The sequence below is a fragment of the Carcharodon carcharias genome, chromosome 18 (assembly GCF_017639515.1).
Source record: "Carcharodon carcharias isolate sCarCar2 chromosome 18, sCarCar2.pri, whole genome shotgun sequence".
Taxonomy (NCBI): domain Eukaryota; kingdom Metazoa; phylum Chordata; class Chondrichthyes; order Lamniformes; family Lamnidae; genus Carcharodon; species Carcharodon carcharias.
Genome location: NC_054484.1, coordinates 44915871 through 44936811, shown reverse-complemented (window position 1 = coordinate 44936811; position 20941 = coordinate 44915871). Strand labels below are relative to the sequence as shown.

At 46.0% G+C, this 20941-nt stretch overlaps 1 protein-coding gene across 2 annotated transcripts in view; it reads left to right on the top strand.

Moving 5' to 3' along the window:
* The window catches only part of frmpd4 (FERM and PDZ domain containing 4), a 441501-nt gene that overhangs the window by 379025 nt on the left and 41535 nt on the right, over nucleotides 1-20941 (top strand). For both annotated transcript variants that reach the window (XM_041210629.1, XM_041210628.1), the window contains 2 exons: nucleotides 4823-4927; nucleotides 7512-7619. In XM_041210629.1, coding sequence (XP_041066563.1) covers nucleotides 4823-4927; nucleotides 7512-7619 — 213 coding nt within the window. The remainder of the gene's footprint in view (nucleotides 1-4822; nucleotides 4928-7511; nucleotides 7620-20941) is intronic.

Genomic DNA, 20941 nt, shown 5'->3' with positions numbered 1-20941 from the left:
TGGGGAGGGGGCAATTAAAGATCTGCTGGCAGAGTCGGGTATTGCACCAGAAAGTGGTTTTGTCCCAGAAGCCTGAAGCACAACAGCAGCCATAAATGGGCTTTTGCAGTCACACCAGATGCTAACTCTAGCCCTGTTTTCTAATTGGCCCATACTTACAGAAATATTGGTTTGTACAGTATTGCTGCCTTAACACTGGGGAAGATTTGTGACCAGAATATTCAAATCGTGATCATGACTTTTGAATAGCCACACTGGCTGTTTTAAAATGTGTTTTGAAATCAGCCTGGCAATGGTAAAAAGACTCCCCAGGTGGCAGTCATGGACCCATCAGACTCCTCCCTTGCACGTCCACCTGGACATCTCCCACCCAAGAATCTCTTCCCCCTCTGGACCCCTTTCGCCCCTTGGACCTCCTTTCCCTTTAGAACCCCTTCCTCCTTGGAGCCATGTCCATGAGAATCCACCCAGCATGCCATGGACGTTCCTCCAGTGTGCTGCTGGTGTAAGGCTCCAGCATCTTCTGCTTCTCGGATGTCCGCGATGTGAGCAAGGCCCTGGTGGTAAGTCCTGACTTCTGCACATCAAAGTTGTCAAGACGTGTTCTGCACCAGCGTGTTTTCCCACCGACGGGTGGCATAGTCATGGTACATTGAGACAACATTAGTATTGTAGTTACCCTTTACTCATCTATCGATGCTTCTGTCCACGCACCCAGACAGGCACACACTCGCGCACAGGTACACAACACTTGGTTGTACATCCATGTACTCCTTAGTTACATTTCATAACAGGGGGCGATTGGTTTTATTTTCCTTGTGTCTCACTCTTCCTGGTGAACCAATATTATTACTAAAAATATATACAGTATTGCATTATTAGAACAAGTCTTCTTGATTTCTAAAGACAACCAATGTTCATGGAAAAATTGTCTCAAATCTTCCAGTATCTGGAACGTCTGAGATTGCATTTAAGTTGGGAGATCACATCAGGACCCCTCTGAAGTCCTGACACACAGGTGCTAAAATTTCCCGGGAAGTTTAAACTTCCAATGGGCTGATTTCATCTGTCTCTGTCTCAGCATCTCTGACAAAGAGCTCAGTGTCAGAAACTTGGGCCAAATACGTGGGACTCATGTGGATATTTACCCAGGAAATATTACGCTGGTTATTACCTGGTGTAACTCAATGATTAGCTAATGTAACTGCACTGAGCACAACTGCCCCCTCCACAATATCCCCCTAAACTGTGCGACCATCCCCAACCCAACTTGACTACTCCCAATGTGACTACATCCCCAACCCGACCCACCTTCCCTAGCCACCTACCCACTCACTTACTCACCCAGCCACTCACCTAACCTCTCACTCACACACTCACTTACGCACCTACCTACCCACCCACTTACTCACCCCTCCCACCTACCCACCCACTCACTCATTCACCCCTCCCACAGAGTCATCCATCCACCCATTCACCCACTCACTCACCTACCCTCCCACTTGCCCAGCCACCCACTCAGCTACCCACTAACTCATTCGCCCACTTGCTCACACACTCATTCATTCACCCACTCAGCCACCTAGCTGCTCACTCAGCACTTACTAACCCACTTAGCCTCCCACCCACTTGGCAGCCCACCCACCCATGCACACATTAACCCACTGAAAGGCTTGAGACCTTTAAAAAATGATCTGAAATGAGCTAATGTTGTGAAAAGGGGGCATGTCCTCTCTTTATCCACCTTTTCTTGTGTTCCACAGTCTTCTGCGTGGATGTCATTGCTGACCCATCAATGCTTCAGCCAGGATCAGAAAAGGGTCAACCCATAGAAATCTTTGTGGGCAGTATCAAAGCATACAGCATCAGCACTGACCAGAAGATCTGGGACAATATTTCATTTTTGCAATAAGAAAACCAACTACTTTTGCAGGCTGTGGAATAAAATGATTACCACATCCTTGGCACAAATGTCTGCAAGCATAGTATAGTTACTACAGCTGGTCACAGTTAAATATAGCCCCACTGTGTACTCAGATTAGTTGTGTGCTATTGATTATTCTGCTTCCTGAAGCTTACAGAAAATATAATTTGTGTTTCAAATCTCATGGCCTCAGAGTTAATGAATGTACAAAGTCTTCAAGGTCTCAGATATTAATCTGAACACAGAGCTTCATGGGCCTCAGAGCTAGTCTGTTTATTAAAATTCATTGGCCACAGTTAATCTGCTTTAGAAAGTTTATAGAATCCAAAGGTCCTGAAATTATGCCATGGGGGTATTAACATACGGCTGTTTAACTTGTTGGTTTGAAATTCCTCTCTCTGCTATTTAACATATCTAAACTAAATGGGTTAACGTTTCTGCAAAAATGATGGAAAGGAATTCTAAACCAGCACATTCAGTAATAAGAATTCATGATTTAGAAAATAGCATTTAGATGAATACAAGAGAAGGTATTCCACCAATTTTTTCTCAATTAAAGCCAAGGAAAGAAAATCGAAGTTATGTTTAAAAAAAACCACTGGTAATGTTATTTTTGGATGCGATTAATACATTCTTTTTTAAAACACGTCTTTCCCAAACATAATTTAAAATGACTTAATTTTATTGAAGAAAGCATAGAAAGTGTCTGCTATTTTGGCAGTTTGCTTGCCACTAAAAGTCAAAAGAAATGAATGCTTTGGGCTCACCTAATTACTTCTTGGGTAAATGCACCACCTAGTATGGTACTAAAGCATAGATGTAAGAAGGCCAGTGCCTTGAGCCCTGGTCTGTGCTGAGTTGAATTGTATTCAGTTGGTCAGGGCACTACAGATGGATGATGGTTGATTTGGACATTAGTGACTTGAACTGCTGATTGTTGTAATGGGTCAATTGATTGAAACTGCAGAGCCTAAAAATAACAAATAGGTACTAACAAAGCCAAGGAAACTTTTGGAAGCACATTAGCAAACGTTCTGTGCAGTAAGGAATCTAGCAACAACTCTCAGTGCCTTTAACATCATAAAACATCCCAAGGTACTTCACAGGAGCATTATCACAAAATTTGACAATGAGTCATGTAAAGAGATATTGGCACAGATGACGAAAAGCTTGGTCAAAGAGGTAGGTTTTAAGGAACGACATTAATGAGGAGAGAGAGGTAGAGAGTTGGAGTGGTTTAGAAAGAGAATTTCAGAGCTTAGAGCCTAGGCAGCTGACAGCACAGCGACCAATGGTGGAGCAAATATGGACCAGAATTGGAGGAGCGCCAGGGGTCTGTGAACGTTTGTGGGTGGGGTGCTGGAGGAGGTTACAAGGAGAGGGAGCAGCAAGGCCATGGAAGGATTTGAACACAAAGATGAGAATTTTAAAGTCAACGTGTTGCCAGCTTGGGAACTAATGTAGGTCTGTAAGCACAGATATGATAGGTGAGCAGGACAAGGTTTGGATTAGAATATTGACTTTAAAGTGTTAAATCTATGTAGGGCGGTACATGAGAGCATGGTTAGGGAAACATTGGAGTAGTCTGGAAGCAACAAAGACATGCTAAGGGCTGCCACAATGGATGTCCTGATACAGGCGCAAAGACGGGCAAGGTTACAGAGTTAAAAGTAGGCAGTCTTGGTGGTGGAAAGGTTATGAGATCAGAAGCTCATCAGAGAGTCAAGTAAGATGCTAATTTCATTATTATTTTATTTTTGGATATGTGCACTTCAGAATGTTGTGAAACAGATTAGTTGAAATCATTTGTAAAATAAATCACTGAGACTGCAATGATGTACACATTACACTTTTAAGGTTCCTTATTACTTGAGTTTGGTTATTTACAATAAGTTGTATTTGAGGTGGAATTCATTTGAACAGAAACTTTGATTATTTTAGATGAGATCATCAAGTGCTCAGTCTTGTCAAATTGCACTGACTTCCGACCAGTGCTGGCAGTCGCTGACTTGTGACTGAAACAAGGACATAATATAGAATGGATATCACTGCATTCAGTAAACATTGTGATATTTGAGGATCTCAGCCTCATTCAATAACATGAAAATGTTTCCAAAACATCTTAATGAGAAAAGCTCTCCTTATTTGAAATTAGAAAACTAACAAGAGAAGGACTTAGTAAATTGCAGGCTAACAGTTTTTTTCATACAACCTACAGAACTGGCATTGTGTGAATTTTGTACAGTTCACCACCACCTTTTTGGGGCAACTAGGGATGGGCAACAAATACTGATCTTGCCAGCAATGCCCACGTCCCATGGAAAAAAATGGAAAAAGAATGTTCATGTTAAGTGAATTTATTGTATTGGGCAGCATGGTTGGGCAGAATTGCAGCATTGCCACTTGATGCCAGGTTGGTCTAAATTACAGTCAACTCCCATTGATCTGCTAAGCTTAGCCATCTTGTTGTGAGATGATGCTGAGCTAAGGTCATGTGCTTTCCTAAAACAGAAGGTGGGGCAAGTGTGGTGGGGAGGTGGTGGTGAGGGGGTGGAATCAGCATTGCTGTCAACTTGGTGCAGAAGCTTTGGGAAGAGTCCCCCATCGGCCCACTGGAGTCATAACCAAAAGGTAAGAAAAACAAGATGAAACAACAAAAGATAATTAGAATTTAAAATACAAACTATAAGACAAAACAGGATATAGAACGTTTCTGTATTGCTGGTAGTCCCTGAATAAAATCAGACCTGAGCAACTTGTTACATTTTGTGTTGTAATCAAAACGCTCTGGAGGACTGTAGGACAGTTTGTGGTTGAACTGAAATACCTTTGAGCACTCGAGTAGATTAATGGTACCATTAGCAAATCCTAACACCTGAATCTTGATCCCTGTTTCAGTCTCCGAAGTCTGCCTTTATGAGCGCAGCGAAGAAGGCCAGGTTGAAGTCCAACCCTGTGAAAGTTCGCTTCTCCGAGGAGGTCATCATAAATGGTCAGGTCCCGGTAAGTGGAGATGAGGCCGATATGGTGCATTTCATAGACATGTGGGATATTAGCACCTACCATTGAGATGAACAGCTTTGTGGCTGAGCATGTCATTTGTTCTCTTTGCATCACCAACTCTGAATCTAGTTCCAGCTAGGCTGATACTGAGCTGCCAGGTATTTAATAAATGTTGTCACCTCCTTCTTACCTCAGAGATTTTTATTACTTAGAATTACATAGAATTTACGGCACAGAAACAGGCCATTCAGCCCAACTGATCTGTATCAGCATTTATGCTCCACATGAGCCACTTCCCACTCTACTACTTCCCACTCTAGCAACCTATCCTTCTGATCATCATTAAACATATTTGGAGACAATTAGTGAACTATGACAAAGCTGGTGTGGGGCTTTAGCTCCCTAGAACCTTGCTACATATTAGAGTATGAAGCAGTGAAGCATATTCTTCAGCATAAATCAATAGATAGCTTCCACATGAAATACTGTTTTCGCAGTAGTTATGTGAGTCAACTGTTTGTGCAGTCTGCAGTTGTTTGCAAACTTGCTGAGCTTAAAATACATTTTTGTTCAATCAGAAGAATGTAATCTGTCAGGGACAAAAAAATCCTAAAGCTGCAGTAAAGAGGCTCATCAGTCAATGGTGAGATTTTACTGAAAGAAAATGATGTTTGTTGTCCTCACAAAAATTTAAATGTTTATATTGAAATCATGTTGTCCTTTCTGTAAAAACTGAGGGATCCATTTAGTATGTCATTATTATAGGGTACATTTTACAATATACTGCACCCAGTACAGAGCTTTGTGAGCATATTGAACACAGAGGGTCATGTGTCCTGTTCACAGCCCCAAAACTTTTCTATTCATTGAACTAATTAAACCAAATGGGTGAGAAACAGTATTGAAACACTAACCTCTTTATTCCAGTTGTGCACTTCCATTACACCAAGCTGTACACTAGGAGCACCAAGTTAACTTATCCCAATATACAATTCCATTTTATATGTTACATTTATTAAGATTATACTCAATTACATTCCTTTACATCACAGTTTTGTAACAATTGGAAATTAATGGATGGAATTAGCAGCCATTAAGGGGACTAATTACTCCTTTACACTCTATGATTCTGTTGTTATATAAAAATCTAGCTCCTGCAAACCAGAAGAATAGGTTACAATCAAACCAACAACCTTGCTTTACTTGGCAGTGGTAGTTCAGCTGCTTTGAAGCTTCTGCTGCATCTTAAAGTTGACCATGAGATAGAGCTTGGAAGGCCATCTGCTAATGTTAACTAGCAGCCTCTTAAAACATTCTGCCAGTCTACAGGAATACCCTGCTAAGCCCTGACTCAGATACCAGCTACACTCTCACAACCCTAAAACATCAAAAAGGTCAACATTACAAAAGCTCCTACCCAAAATTCCTGTTTCATTTTCAGCTTTGGCCTCAGGAGCAATAATGCTTCTGCCACAGTCCAACTTCAGGTTTCAGGGATTATTATTTTAACCTCCCTGGCTTCAGAGTCTGCTACAATCACTAGCCCTCTTTAACTACAGCCTCAGGCCTTGTGCTTTTTCCAGTTCTGGTATCTTGGGTTTTGCTCACAACCTCAGGCCTAACTGTCTCAACCAGCTTTTGCAAGCCACTGTCTCCTGTTCCATGCCTCAGTGCCCCCCTTCCTGCCAAGGATGACAACTTGAGTCTCTCTGCTAGCCTTGTACATTTTGTTCCTGGATCTTGCGGAACTGACCAGGGCCCCATTGCAACATTCCTACTTTTAGATCCATCAGTCCAGTTCAGAGCCTTTCCTTCCCTTACCTCATCCAGCTCTTTCCTTTTCCAGACCACAGCTCAAATCCTGTCTTGGGCCTCAGTCTTTGTTTCATTTTAGAATGTATATATTATAGCATGTCCTATCTAGTCCTGCTCCCCACCAACAACTAGGTACATGTTCTTTTTCATCTTGATGCATGTCTTAACCTTTAAATACTACAAAATGTGCATTTTCAATAAATCAGGAAAGGAATTTAAACAGGTTGCATAAAGACACAGTGGGAAATGGATGATAGAGCAGACATAGGAGAGTACAGATTACTAATGGCAAGACAGAAGGAATGAAACAGACAAACAAAGTACTATCAGAGGTAACAATGCGAAAAAGTGAGTAAGAGTCAAACAGAGAGCAAGAAAACAGATAAAGGTAGCTCCTACGTCTTATGGTCTTATAGAAGGACACCAAAAAAAGTTGGAGCAGGAGAGAAACCAAGAGATAAAAAAAAGGTACAATTTCTATTTTTCCACTTTGAGCAATGGCACAGGAGGTCAATTCATGCTTATTTAATTTTTCAACTACGGCAATCTGTCTGGTTTCTTCCAGGAATAAATCTTACACAAATTATTTTCTGTAAATTTATGATGAATGAATTTTCTAAACTGGAAGGGGTCTAATGTATGGAGCATTTCACAGTTCAATGCACTCACCGGAGATAATGAGCAGAAAATGTGATCAGGTATGCTGCAGAAATGCCACTGCAGTCTTGAGAAGGTTAGACTGTAATGTGCCTGCTTTGTCTATTCACAGGACACTGTCAAAGACAATTCCCTCCTGTTCATGCCGAATGTATTGAAAGTTTACCTTGAGAATGGACAAACTAAATCTTTCCGATTTGACAACAGCACAACAATGAAGGTAAGTCTTTGCTTACGGTAAACGGTGCAATCAGGCAGGACTGAACCTTTGCTTTTCGATTGCTGTGCAAGTACAGGACTTGACTGCATCAAAATATTTAGGTTCTCAGGCATTTTAGAACCACCTGCCCCGTGTTCTAACACAACTGCTGAACGTGTATGACAGGAGTTCTTAATGAGCTGTATAAATATTTGCAGTTCCCTCTACTGCCTCGTACCTTTGAGTTGAAACATTTCTAATCCTAAGCCAGTACAGTAAGTGCAATTACCAGCAATTTTAAGTATTAAGAGACCAACTCTTTCTCATTTGTGCATTGTAGAGGTAAGGAATATCAATTCGGCATCACAAGTTCACATTGGGTATCTAGAGTATCAGTCATAGACAGTTCGAGTACAATGTTGCCATGTGCCGAGTAAAACACCTTCTGCTCAAACTCCAAACTATACATCATCTAATGCATGAGCGCAATCTTTTCCCAGTCTAAATTTTCTAAATTCACCAGTGTCTGACCTGGGGCTAATTTTAAGGTCATCTCACATATGGTACTTGCAGCTATCAAAGAGAGGAGCCTTCAACTTGAACAAGATTTGAACAAGTGTTGTGACTAATGGCAGAGATAGGGAGCCCATTCTGTTGGGGGGGGGGGGGGACCTTCTGTGGGATGGGTGGACAGGTGAGCAGCATATGTTAAATGCACATCTTAAAGCCAACATGCTGTAGTACCACAATATCCATCAATATTTTTATCTTCGCCCAAGTAGAGACAAAGTGCTATTTCTAAGCAATGAACACTGAAGAGACTTTTGGCACATGTTAATTAAAAAGAGGTCTCTGGCTATCTGCATGCTGGATATACAGAACAGCGATCAGTGCAGTGAGTAACACAGGGTATGATCATTTAATTCAGCAAGGAGGTATACCAACTTCATTAAAAATGTTCCGCAAACCCTTCCTTTTCCTTGCATGAACAGACCATGTCGGCATATCAAAATACTTGTGCTTATCATTGCCGTGGCAGAAGCATATGACTGTCCTGGTTGTTCTCTTCTGCAAACCAAAGAAAAAACAATTTGTCAAGGCAATGGCTCAAGTTCCATTCCAATCCATGTTTTTGAGGAGCTGCTTAATTTGCTGAATAGCACTTTTTAAAAAAGAAGTGGGGAAGGATAGAGGCAATTAATGTAGCATTAAAGGACAACAACAACAAAATGATAAATGTAGCCTGCCAGAAAATGTAATGTTGGCAAACTTCCAGTTACGCTGACTTTTGAGCATTGCTGCTGGAACCACAGCATCAGGTTTGAGTACATTTAACTCCAATCCATCTAACTCAGAGACCAGTAAAAGTAGAATATTGGTTGTGCCACTGTTAAATGATGGGCCAGAATTTTCTAGGCCCTTTGGGGGCAGGCAGGAGGGCTGGCAGGAGGGTGTGGGAAGGCGAGCCCAATGTCTTCCCGCTGTCATGTAATATTGCCAGTGGTGGGAAAGTTGGCAGTTTGAATGCTGGCTGTGAGGCCAATTGAGCCACTTGAGTGGCCAATTAAGGGCCACTTTCTGACCCTGTGAGCAATTTGCCACATCAGGATGATCCACTGCCCCATGGGGTGACTACTGGGTAAAATCTGTTGACCTCTCAGTGGAAACCCAAGCCAACTTCAAAGGCACCTGGTTACTAACCATGATGCTGCTTAGGCTGCAGAGTTGCCGGCCCTCTGATTGCACTGGCAGGTGTTGGGGGCAGACTGCTTGGGCAGCGGCCCCGGTGGCAGCCTCTTAATTGGCCACCGCTGGCAATATGCCTCTGTGAGTTCTGCACCACCCACCCAAGTGGCGTTGCTTTCCATTTTGGGTTCCTGCGGCAGGACATCCCCATTAATTGCAAAATCCAGCCCATGGGCTTTCTCCATGGTACTTCCATCATCAGGGTTGAAAATATACTGCGAGAATGCGGTGTCATTCCAAGCACCTTCAGTAAATGTTTTGTGACTACAAATCTGTTGGTAATTCAACTTTATTGCTATAGTTGTACATAAATTGAAATGAAATAAATTCAATCCAAACACTGTAGTAATGGATAGCACAGGAGGTGCTTGTACTTAAATTATATGATGACAAGAAGGCTAAAGCCTATATTTCTGAATATCTTTCTGCAGCTGAGCACTATTTTCTTCCTATTACGTTCTTCTTTTCTGGGGGTTGTATGGTTCTGTAGGTACTGGGAGCGCTCTGGTACTCATCGAGTGGCCATTCTCTATGTGTCAGTACACAGGAGCATCATAGTTAAAACTAATCCTACATTTACTAACATCCGCTGGATAAAGTTTTCTTTCTTGTTGAGAGCCAAACAAGAGCAGCACCAGGCTGAATGCTGCATTCATCAGCCTGACTGAAGCATTTGACTCAGTAAATCACGAGGTGCTATGGGTTGCATTCCAAAGATTTGGATGTCTAAGAAACTTCTTCATAATCCTGCAGTTGCTTCATGATGATACGACTGTAGTTGTCTTGAGTGGGAAATCTGAAACAGACACCTTCAAAATTTGGATCAGGGTCAAGCAAGGCTGTGTGATGGCCTCCATACTATCTACAATCTACCTGACAGTAGCTGTTGACCTCATCAAAGATCAACTACCCTCTGGTGTCCGTATTAAAAATTGCCTAGATGGAAAACTCTTCAACCACGGTCGTCCCCATGTCAAAACTAAACTGACCACCACAGACATACATTATCTACACTTTGCAATGACTGCAGTGCTGTTGCCCACTCTGCACTAGATTTGCAAGTCACTCTCAATTTCTTCAATTCTGCTTACATGAGACTCAGCCTGTCCTTGAATGTTACCAAAACAAAACTCATATCAACCCACACCTGGTCAGCCAAATATTCCACCTCCCATATATGTTGAAGGAGAGACTCTGGAATATGTTGAAAACTTATCATACCTTGGTAGCCACCTCTCTCAAATTGACCGAGGAGATCCAACACCGGATCAGCTGTGCCAGCTCAGCCTTCTACAAACTATGGCAGCAAGTGTTTGATAACAAAATCCTCTGCAAGTCAACAAAAGTCCTAGTGTACATAGCAGTTGTCACCACGGCTTCTGTGCTGCAGTGAGACCTGGGCTGTCTATCAATGACACATAAAAGTGCTAGAGAAATACCATTAGTAATGGCTCCACCGCATCCTCCAGATTCATTTGGAGGACCGTCAGATAAATGCCAGTGTCCTTCTTGAAGCTCATTCCATGAGCATTCAGGTAAAACTCCTGCAAAGTCAAAATTGCCTGGACACTGTGTTCAGATACCTGAAAACCATCTCCCCCGCCAGGTCCTGTTTACTCAACTCTCAAATGGCTAATGTTCCAGTAGAGGGCAAAGAAAATGCTTAAAAGACCCTCTGAAGCTCTCCTTGAAGTGCCGAATCATTGGCGTTAATAACTGGGAAGAGCTTGTCACCAGTCTTCAGAATGGGGATAACTTGTCAATCAAGCTGCATCATGCTTTGAGTCACAACATCTTGATGTTGAGGAGAGTGGCAGCAGAGAAGGAAAGAAAAGGAAGCAAATCCTGCCCTCTGGATCTTATTGCCTCATATAAAGTCCTGCCCCATGTGCCAAAGATCTGTGGGTCAAAAACTGGCCTGGTCAGTCACATGAAGACACATGGCAGAAACTCGCAGCCCTGACTAGATGTCATCTTCAAATCCAGGGACAGCCAACAACAACCACTAGATAGCGATTAAGAGCAGGAATCCTAACTGACTTCCATCCCTACAGCCACATGGCCCACCACCACTCCTGCCCCTTCCCCAACCCACCTCCTTGGCCCACAGTGTAACTGCAGGATAGCTAATTCAGCACAGAGGAAGGAATTTTTTAACATGCAACCTTCCTGGAGAAGTGTATTTACCAATCAAGCCATCAATATGTTGTAGCTGTGTACCTTACCACCTGTACGGTCATTCCATGAATACCTTGGTGATCACTGCAAGTTAGAATTTTGTCCCTAATTGTTCTTTAAAGTCACCAGTATATAAAGTATGACCACTGCAATTAACACAATACATGATTGATACACTGTTGGAGCTGAGATGATTCATTGGCAAATATCCTTAGCTACAAGTTAAATGAGTCAAGGCTTTTAGTTTGTCTTTCCCTATTGCACCCAAACTTCTCACTGTATATTTAGCACTGTAAGTGAAAATTTTGACCCATATCTTCCTGTCAGCAGAAAAGCTGTGGCTTACGCTGCTGGCTGCATTTAAAGATATGTTGTCACCTTTTTTTGTGGTCTGCAGCAGGAACTTGCTCTCCTGACTGCAGTGTGGGTCCATCAGCCTGGTCAGTGGGGAGGCCTCATGGTGAGGCACAAGTTAGGCAAAGCCACACCCCCTTTGACATCACAAACTGAAGACACACCCTATGAGTCTGTCTTTAGCTCAATGACAGGTATTTTAAAGTGTGCCAGTGTTTTCATGGTTTCTTTATTAAGCTTTTAATTCTAGCTCCCCCCTCACCTGAACAGTGTTCACCTCCATCCACACCCCCATTACTCACTGTTCCTCCATGTCCCCACACCCCCAACTGTGCTCATCCCACCCTGCCCCCACCTCACTCCCCCACCTGCCTGGCTGTCCTCAACTCCCCCATCTCCCCAACTGTGCTCACCCTCCCACCCCCCGACCTCCCCAGCTGTGCTCGCCCTCCCCCCCACACCTTGCCAGCTGTGCTCACCCTCCCTCCCCCTCTCCCCCACCTCCCCAACTGTGCTCGCCCACCCTCCCCAGCTGTGCTCGCCCTCCCCCCCCACCTCCCCAGCTGTGCTCATCCTCCCCCCACACTCCCCCACCTCCCCAGCTGTACAGAGGTGGTAAGGAGCGGAGTTGGGGTTGTGGAGGGGGATGAGCAGTGCCCTGGGGGGTGGGGTGGGGTGGGAGGGGGTGTGGTGGGGTGTGGAGGCAAATGTGCAGTGTCAGGGGTGTGGAGGGGGATGAGCGGAGCCTGGCTGGGGTGTGGAGGGTGGGGGGGGTGAGCGGAGTTGGGGGTGCAGAGGGGGGTGAGCAGAGTTGGGGGTGCAGAGGGGGGTGAGCAGAGTTGGGGGTGTGGAGGGGGTTGAGCAGAGTTGGGGGTGTGGAGGGGGTGAGCAGAGTTGGGGGTGCCGGGGTGAGGGTTGGGCTGGATTGTTTTCACGGCCCTACTGGGCCAGAATTTTCCCATTGGCGTGTGGGGGTGAGCCCCGCATGTAAAATGACACACAGTGACATCGGGCGAGCATCCTGCGTCACCACACAATGATGTCCGACACCCATCGGCCATTAATTAATGGGCCACTTAAGGCCCTTGACTCCCCATTCATTGCCGATTTTTTGGAGCCCATGCAATCTTGGAGTCAGCGCATGGGCGCGATGGACAGGCGGTTAGGACACATTTGTATTAACCTCATCCATGGGCAGGATAAGAGGGCTCAGTGGGATTGCGAATGTGCATTGTCAAGTATTTATTTTTCAAAATTAATGAAACTTGCCTGTGTGATCTGCAATACTTCAAAATGCATACCAGCTGCTTTGTCTGGACTCTCAACCTTCAGCTCAGCACTCTGCAGTGAGGAATCTTATCTGGGCCTGCAGGTTTCAGGAAGCCTTTCCATAGCCTGGGAATGGGAGCTGAACTGGCCACTGAAGGCACCTGCTCTGAGGAGGAAGGGAGGGCGAGAAGGGGGAGGAGGCTAGGAGTGCACATTCAGCCTCCAGAGGAGCCACCTGGGCACAAGGGGCGCAGGGCCAAGAGGTAGATCAAAGTGGAAGACGCCATTATCCTGCTGCCAGGGTTTACAGGCAGAGAAGCAGCTACCTCAATATGTCTGAGATGCAGTGCCAAAGGAGGCTCCGTCTCTCAAGGGAGACAGTCAACTGTGTCTGTCAGATGATTGGGCCTGAGATCTCCGCTAACTGTGTGGGTGGACACCCCATGTCAGTGGCTCTGAAAGTCACAGCTGCCCTCAACTTCTATGCCTCTGGCTCCTTCCAGGGCTCAGTGGATGATCTTTGCGGTGTCTCCCAATCAGCTGTCCACACGTGTGGTCAAGCAGGTTAAAAAAGCGCTGTTCAGGCGTGCATTGACCTTCATCCACTAATATTGGGACACAGTCAGACACAGCGAGCCAAAGGCTTTGCGGCCATTGCTGGCTTTCCCCGCGTCCAGGGTACAATAGACTGTACATATGTGGCCATCAAGGCGCCAGCAAGTGAGCCCGGTGCCTTCGTCAACAGGAAGGGCTTCCACTCCATGAACGTGCAGATAGTGTGTGATCACAGGATGCTGATTCTGCAAGTCTGTGCAAGGTGCCCAGGCAGCTCCCATGATGCCTACATCCTCACACACTCCCAGGTGCCGGGGCTGTTCAGTGCTTCAGCTGGATGGTTGGCTGCTGGGTGACAAGGGCTATCCCCTCAGAAGGTGGCTCATGATGCCTTTCCACCATCCAAGAACAGAAGCTGAGCAGCGGTACAATAGGAGCCATGGCACCACAAGGACTGTGGTGAGAGAGCCATTGGTCTTCCCAAGATGTGCTTCCGACACTTGGACCGTTCAGGGGACGAACTCCAATACCCCCCAGATCGTGTCTCGGTGATAGTCGTTACATGCTGCACTCTCAACAATCTTGCGCTGGAAAGGGGGAATGCAGTGGACGATGAAGACGTTGACACCATTGCTCCTGCTGCACACGATGAATCCAGCAGTGATTCCGAGGGTGAGCATGCACAGGGAAATGCTGAGGGGGTAGACGCTGACCCGGGCATACTCCAGGGAGGCAGGAACACCCAGGAGGCTTTAATCCAACAAACCTTCAGCTAGCACAACACAGATGGACCTCTAGGACAAGCCTGGGCTGAAGGCTCAATACTTGATTCCTAAGTGCAAAACCTGTCAGATTAGAGACATTCACTAAGGGCCTTGTTAATAAAGCTGAATGTCCAAAAAGCACTCATTACAGTTTTGGAAACCATACACATGCAGAGGAAAAGAGGCACCCTCAGCCATAGTGACATATCTGAATTTAATATGTCAAGCAAAGCAACCTATTCCAAAAAAAAGAGTTACAAAATGTGTTATAAAACAAAGCAAATGATAAGGGCTTCATTTCGGGCCAACACAAAAGCACCAGTGATAAACCCGTGGTGTGCCTAAGGTGCCTTATGTTTATGTTTCCGGGTGCTACGTCTTGGTGCTGCCCCATCGCTCGGAGTGGTATCTGAGACGGCCTGCTCACTCTGCTGTCCTGTTGGCCTCGATGACCTTGGCGATCGTCCTCTGGCCCGTGGAGCCTGTGCTGACCCCGCCTGGGAGGGAGCTGTCTGTTCCACAGCTGGCATCTCCCCAGTTGTCACAGCCTCACTGGATAGTACTGTCACTGGAAGAGGAGCGGAGGAGCTGTTACCCTATCCGGAGCACCCTGAGATGAGTTCGCAGAGACGACAGGCAGCTGCTGAACTGATGTGAGATCGCTTCGGACCTCCCTGCTCACTGTAGATGGATGGGCACCGAGCTGAGAAAGTTGGTGCCCAAACCATCTCCCACACTGGCACTGACCAGCTGAGGTCAATGCCTGATGATGTGCCTCTGGAATTGTCTGCGACACAGCAGCTGCAGGAAATGTGGCTGGGTGTGCAGGAGCATCTAGTGGAGATACATGAGGCTATGCTTGGCTTGGTCTCCGTGTTGGAGGAGTCTATGTGTACGATCGCCGAAGCAGTGAGCTACATGTCCAAGCACCATGCGTCCTCCATGGAGAGAGTAGCAACTCTTGTGGAGAGGTTGCTCCAGGAGACCCATCAGGGCTTCCTGGGGATGCGCTCTGCCAGCAAGCCTCATGTATCTCCCCCAGATGCTCCTGCACACCCAGCCACATTTCCTGCAGCTGCTGCGTCGCAGATGACTCCAGAGGCATATCATGAGGCATTGACTGAGTGTGTGCCTGATCCCCTGCAGTCCTCCAATCTCTGGCGCCATGGGCACTCTCTGCCTCTGCCAGCTCCTCCAGTAACTGTGAAGTGCGGTCACCACTGTGCCCTGGGACACTAGCCGATGTTCAAATTCGCACCGAGGTGCTAGTATCTGTGCAGGTGCCTGCCTCGCAGAAATGGTGTGATGCCAGTGAGACTTCAGGCCCCTCAGGTGTGAGAAGGGGCCTCTGCTGCTCCTCCTCCTGGCCTTGCTCTGATGATGCTGAAAGGAAGAACAAGGACAGTGGATCAGTTAACATGGAGACATGTCAATGTGCATCCCTGTCCTCCAGATCATTATCCTCATCCTTCCATAACCAATGGTCAAGCCATGTTGCAAAATTAAATCAATTAACATTCAGCAGCGCTATGGCTGTTGGGAGAACAATGTTGACCTCACTATTGGGCATAAATATCTGCCCGTGGCGCCCCAGCCTCACTGACACCAGTAGACCTTCACCGAAGCGATCTCACATCAGCTCAGCAGCTGCCTGTCATCTCTGCGAACTCCTTTCAGGGTCTCTCCAGATCCAGGGCCTCCTGCTTGAAGTGGCTAAGAATTGTGATCTGCTCCAGGCGTCTCTCCAGATCCAGGGCCTCTTGCTTGAAGTGGCTAAGAATTGTGATCTGCTCCTGGCTGCCGCCAGTCCTCACATACTCTGCCATGTTATGAGCATTCTTCTCCTCAAAATGAGAGAAGAGCATTGATTAGTGCAAATTGTATATGGACTCTGTTCACACATGGCCCACCCCAACTAGAGTGGGACATATCAGGGTTCCAGTGCCTCCTCACCCCGCTGCTGCCGATCACTCACAAAGATGCTAGGCCTGCTCCCCACCCCTCCCACCTCCTACCTTGGCCACCTGCTGCCTACATCACATTAGGCACCACACGGTATATCATTCCATAGCAAGGAGGCGCAAGCACATGGAGTGCAGAGCGCAGCAGATGGTTCGTGGCCACGCCACCTTGAAGCTCCCCTCCCAGCATCTTATCACCCTGACTTGGACATGTCCAGGAGTTCTGAATCTGTGCCTAGGTGCAGCTCCCCCAGGTTGCCCCTAAACTAGTCATGTGGGACTCAGTGTAACACATGCTGTGGGGGCAAAACACATCTCCTCATCACCCTCTCAGGCTGACCTCGGCATGGGCAATATCTGCTGGCCCACCCAGCAAAGGACAAATGCCGTCAATGATTCAATGCAGTCACTACACTCAGACTTGGGGGGTGGGGTGCTGCAGGTGGGGTAAGCCGACCTGCTGGGTTACATGACCATTGCCAACATGGCACTCACCCTGCCAGAGCGCAACAAGTTGTTGAAGTGCTTGCGACGTTGGATCCAGGTGCGTCGCATCACATCGCGGGAGCTCACCACCTCCGCCACCTCCTCCCAAGCACGTTTTGTCATGTGGGGGGGGGGCCTCCTCCTCCCATCCTGGGGAACCAGCACCTGCCGCCATGCTGGCGCCTCCTCAAGGAGGGCAGCAGGGCAGTCATCTGAAAAATGAAGGGCACACTGGCCCTGGCCTATCCCGCTGCCCTACCCTCCAGCCTCGCCTGCTCCACTGGCCTACCCTCTGGACTGGCCTGCTCACCACTTGCCATTGTGAGCAGTCTTGCAAAGGCTGCCAGCGCTTCATTTAAACAGGCTGCCGGGTCGCCATTGGACCCGACGTGCAATGCACTCCCACCGCTGCCTGCCCACTCCCGCTATCCTCGGGAGTCCCGCTGGACGGGCCTTAATTGCCCACACCTGCTCCCGCTCCCGCTCCCCCCCTTTGCCCGCAAACAACCAGAAAATTCAGCCCCTGATATAAAGGCCTGCATTCCTGAAGCTCTATACCTGCCAGGAGCAGCCCTGAACATATCAATGTAAAAACTAGGGTGAGACCTCAGCAAACAGCCCAAGTTTATGTGCTGAAAGGTCCCAGAAGGACCATCAGTGTGGACTCCTACCGAGCCATTTCTGGCAAACTGCAAGCTCCGGGTCCCAGTGCAAATCAGCTCTCCGGACCTTATGGTTCTGTTGCGGTTCTCAGCAGCAGTGAATGTCTCACTGTTATTGGTACCAGAGGAGCTGGGCCATTAACATATTGCTGACACTTTGCCAGACAGCAGTATTGGCTTGGCTCCATGGGTAGCATTCTTGCTCCAAGGTCAAAAGGTTGTGCATTGAAGCTCACTATGAACTCCAGCACATATCTTAAGATCAACAGTACAGCAAAGTAGTGAAGGACTGCACCATTGGCAGAAATGCTATCTTTCGGCTGAAACATCAAACCAAGAATCCTGCCTGCCTGCTCTGTTGGACATAGAAACATGGTAGAGGCAGGTTTCTTCTGGATGTAGCCTCCACTGCAGTGGACATGGTAATGCTTCGCCTTGGCTCTGTTTGAAAACTAGTGCTCTTGCCAATGTTTCTCTCTCAAACACCGCCACTAAAAACAGAATAACTGATTCTCCATCTCAAGACTGTTTATGGGACTTGCTATGTGTATATTGGTTTCCTGAATTTGATTCATGTGAATGTCCTTAAAAAGTATTTTGTTGGCTGTAAACCAATAGGTTTCAGACATATGGGGGATGTAATAAGATAAATGCAAGTTCTTTCTTTATACCATGCATCAAATCAGCCAAGCTGATTTAGGTATATGACAGTAAGCTGTTGACTATATAGCCTTAATTAACTAAAACTCCAATATATATTGTGAAAATCTTATTTTGTGTTAACTGCAATGGACATATTTTACACACTTGTAACCTTAGAGCGACCAATGCTTTATGTTGGTACCCAGGAGATATTTGTATAATTAGGCTTGATCTTTACTAAACAATTTGTTTTGTCTTTTGTTGTAATCTTGATTAACTTAAGTAACTTTGATTTTCAGAATGTTGTCAGGAAGTTACATTTGCTACATGGCCAGCAGGAAGTAGGTATTGTTTTTAAAATTTCCCATTCTCTGAATTCCTTGCTTCTGAAGTCAGCAATAGGAACTGGCTCAGTGGGATATAGTAGTCATCCAGGAGCTCACCCAAGTGCCTATACTTCATATACAAGCCCAGGCAGTGAGGCCGGAATCTTCCAGGCACACACGACCCCCCCCCCCCCCCCCCACCACTGTGGTGGATTCCGCTACAGCGGGGCTGACTAGCCATTGAAACCTCCGTTCATATCGGCAGGACCGGAAGATCCTGCCAGAGTGAGGGACTGCAAAATTCCAGCCAGAGTGCCTACAGTCTATTTGTGCATGGTGGGCACAGCTGATGCTCAGCCTGCCCTCACCCAATGCCCAAACTGTGTGGTAAGCAGGAGTGGGGTCATTGGTTAGTTTTGCTCTCCCCAGCACCGCATCCAGTCATACCTTCACCATTCCCTGACTGAGATAGTCTAATTCAAAACAAAACCTGCCTCAAAGCTGATTCAGTGTCATGGTGTACGCTGCATTTACCCACTGAAGCATCAAGCTTTTTCCTACGGTGTGAATTCAGCCCTCATCAAGTTGAGACATGTAAATGTGAGAAAATGGATTATTTTCCCATTCCACACCTGTTGTGCTACAGGTCCCATTCAGAGTTAATCTGTTTCCACCTGGCCTAACAATGTGCAGTCGTTACTGCTTATAGCAGGCATGGTGGTGTTAAGACCTTTGGCCCACTATAATCATCGGACAGTGTGCTATCTTTCCAGGAGCTTCCTCGTTCCCAGAGAACTGAGAGCAATGAATGGGGCGCACATGCTTGCCACTGCAGTCAGGCACAGCTGCACATCCAGAATTACCTGGAAAAACTCAGCAGGTCTGGCCGCATCGACAGAGAAAAGAGTTGACGTTTTGAGTCCTCATGACCCTTCAACAGAACTGAATCATGGGTCATGAGTACTCGAAACGTCAACTCTTTTATTCTCCGCCGATGCTGCCAGACCTGCTGAGTTTTTCCAGGTAATTCTGTTTTTGTTTTGTATTTCCAGCATCCGCAGTTTTTTGTTTTTATAACAGCTCCAAATCCATTCATTTAAGCTTTTTCCCTTCACAGAAGCTGAGATTCTGTCTAGAATCAACCCCTTAGAACTGACCCTGCTCATGTTCATATCTAACACCAGGAAAAATACTGCCTCATACAACTGCCAGCTAACCAGTGAACTCAGCAACCCTGATGGCCATCAAATCTATCGGAATAAAACCCATTGAAACCTGCAAGAAAAACGGGTATAGACACAGAATGATCCATGGAGGGATTTAATTACAAATATGCCAATGATGTGGGAGAAGTTTATTGAATTGCCTGAAATAGTCAGCGTGCTTAATGTGTTATATGGCGGTAGGGGGGACTTTGTTGTTGACTCCTATGGTGGTGACAATGGTCAGCACTATATGCCCAATATAGTCAACTGCATGTGCTAAGAATGGATGTTATAAGTTGTGGGAACTATACTTTAGACTTCATACTTTAGAAGGGCTTGCTTCCCGCATCATATAATTCACAAAGAAATGTTTAGCTGAGCTTCTTAATCTTCATGGCAACGTTCAGCAATATTATTCTTGATAGATCTAAAAAAAAGCACCACCCGAAGTTGGCAAAAGAAAATGGTGATCAAAAGAAGCAGTATAGATGATTGTGCCAAGCAGTTATAAATGTAATAAAAACAAAAAACTGGGACAAGCAAGCAAGATAGTGGCAGATCATCGAAAGATGTCACAGACAAAACAAAAGAACACATAGGTGTTGAAGTTGGTCATATTATCTAAACGAATGTGCTAATTAAGAATGGATGGTAGGGCACTTAAGGTATAGCTCTAGTGGGGGTGGGGGGAGCATAAAAGATTTGAAAATATTTTAAAATAATGGAAATAGGTGGGAAAAGAAAAATCTATATAATTTATTGAAAAAAACAAAAGAAAGGGGGAAGAAACAGAAAGGGGGTGGGGATGGAAGAGGGAGTTCAAGACCTAAAGTTGCTGAATTCAATATTCAGTCCGGAAAGCTGGAAAGTGCCCAATCGGAAGATGAGGTGCTGTTCCTCCAGTTTGCGTTGAGCTTCACTGGAACAATGCAGCAAGCCAAGGACAGACATGTGGGCAAGAGAGCAGGGTGGAGTGTTAAAATGGCAAGCGACAGGGAGGTTTGGGTCATTCTTGTGGACAGACTGCAGGTGTTCTGCAAAGCGGTCGCCCAGTTTATGTTTGGTCTCTCCAATGTAGAGGAGACCGCATTGGAAGCAACAAATACAGTAGACTAAGTTGGGGGAAATGCAAGTGAAATGCTGCTTCATTTGAAAGGAATGTTTGGGCCCTTGGACGGTGAGGAGAGAGGACGTG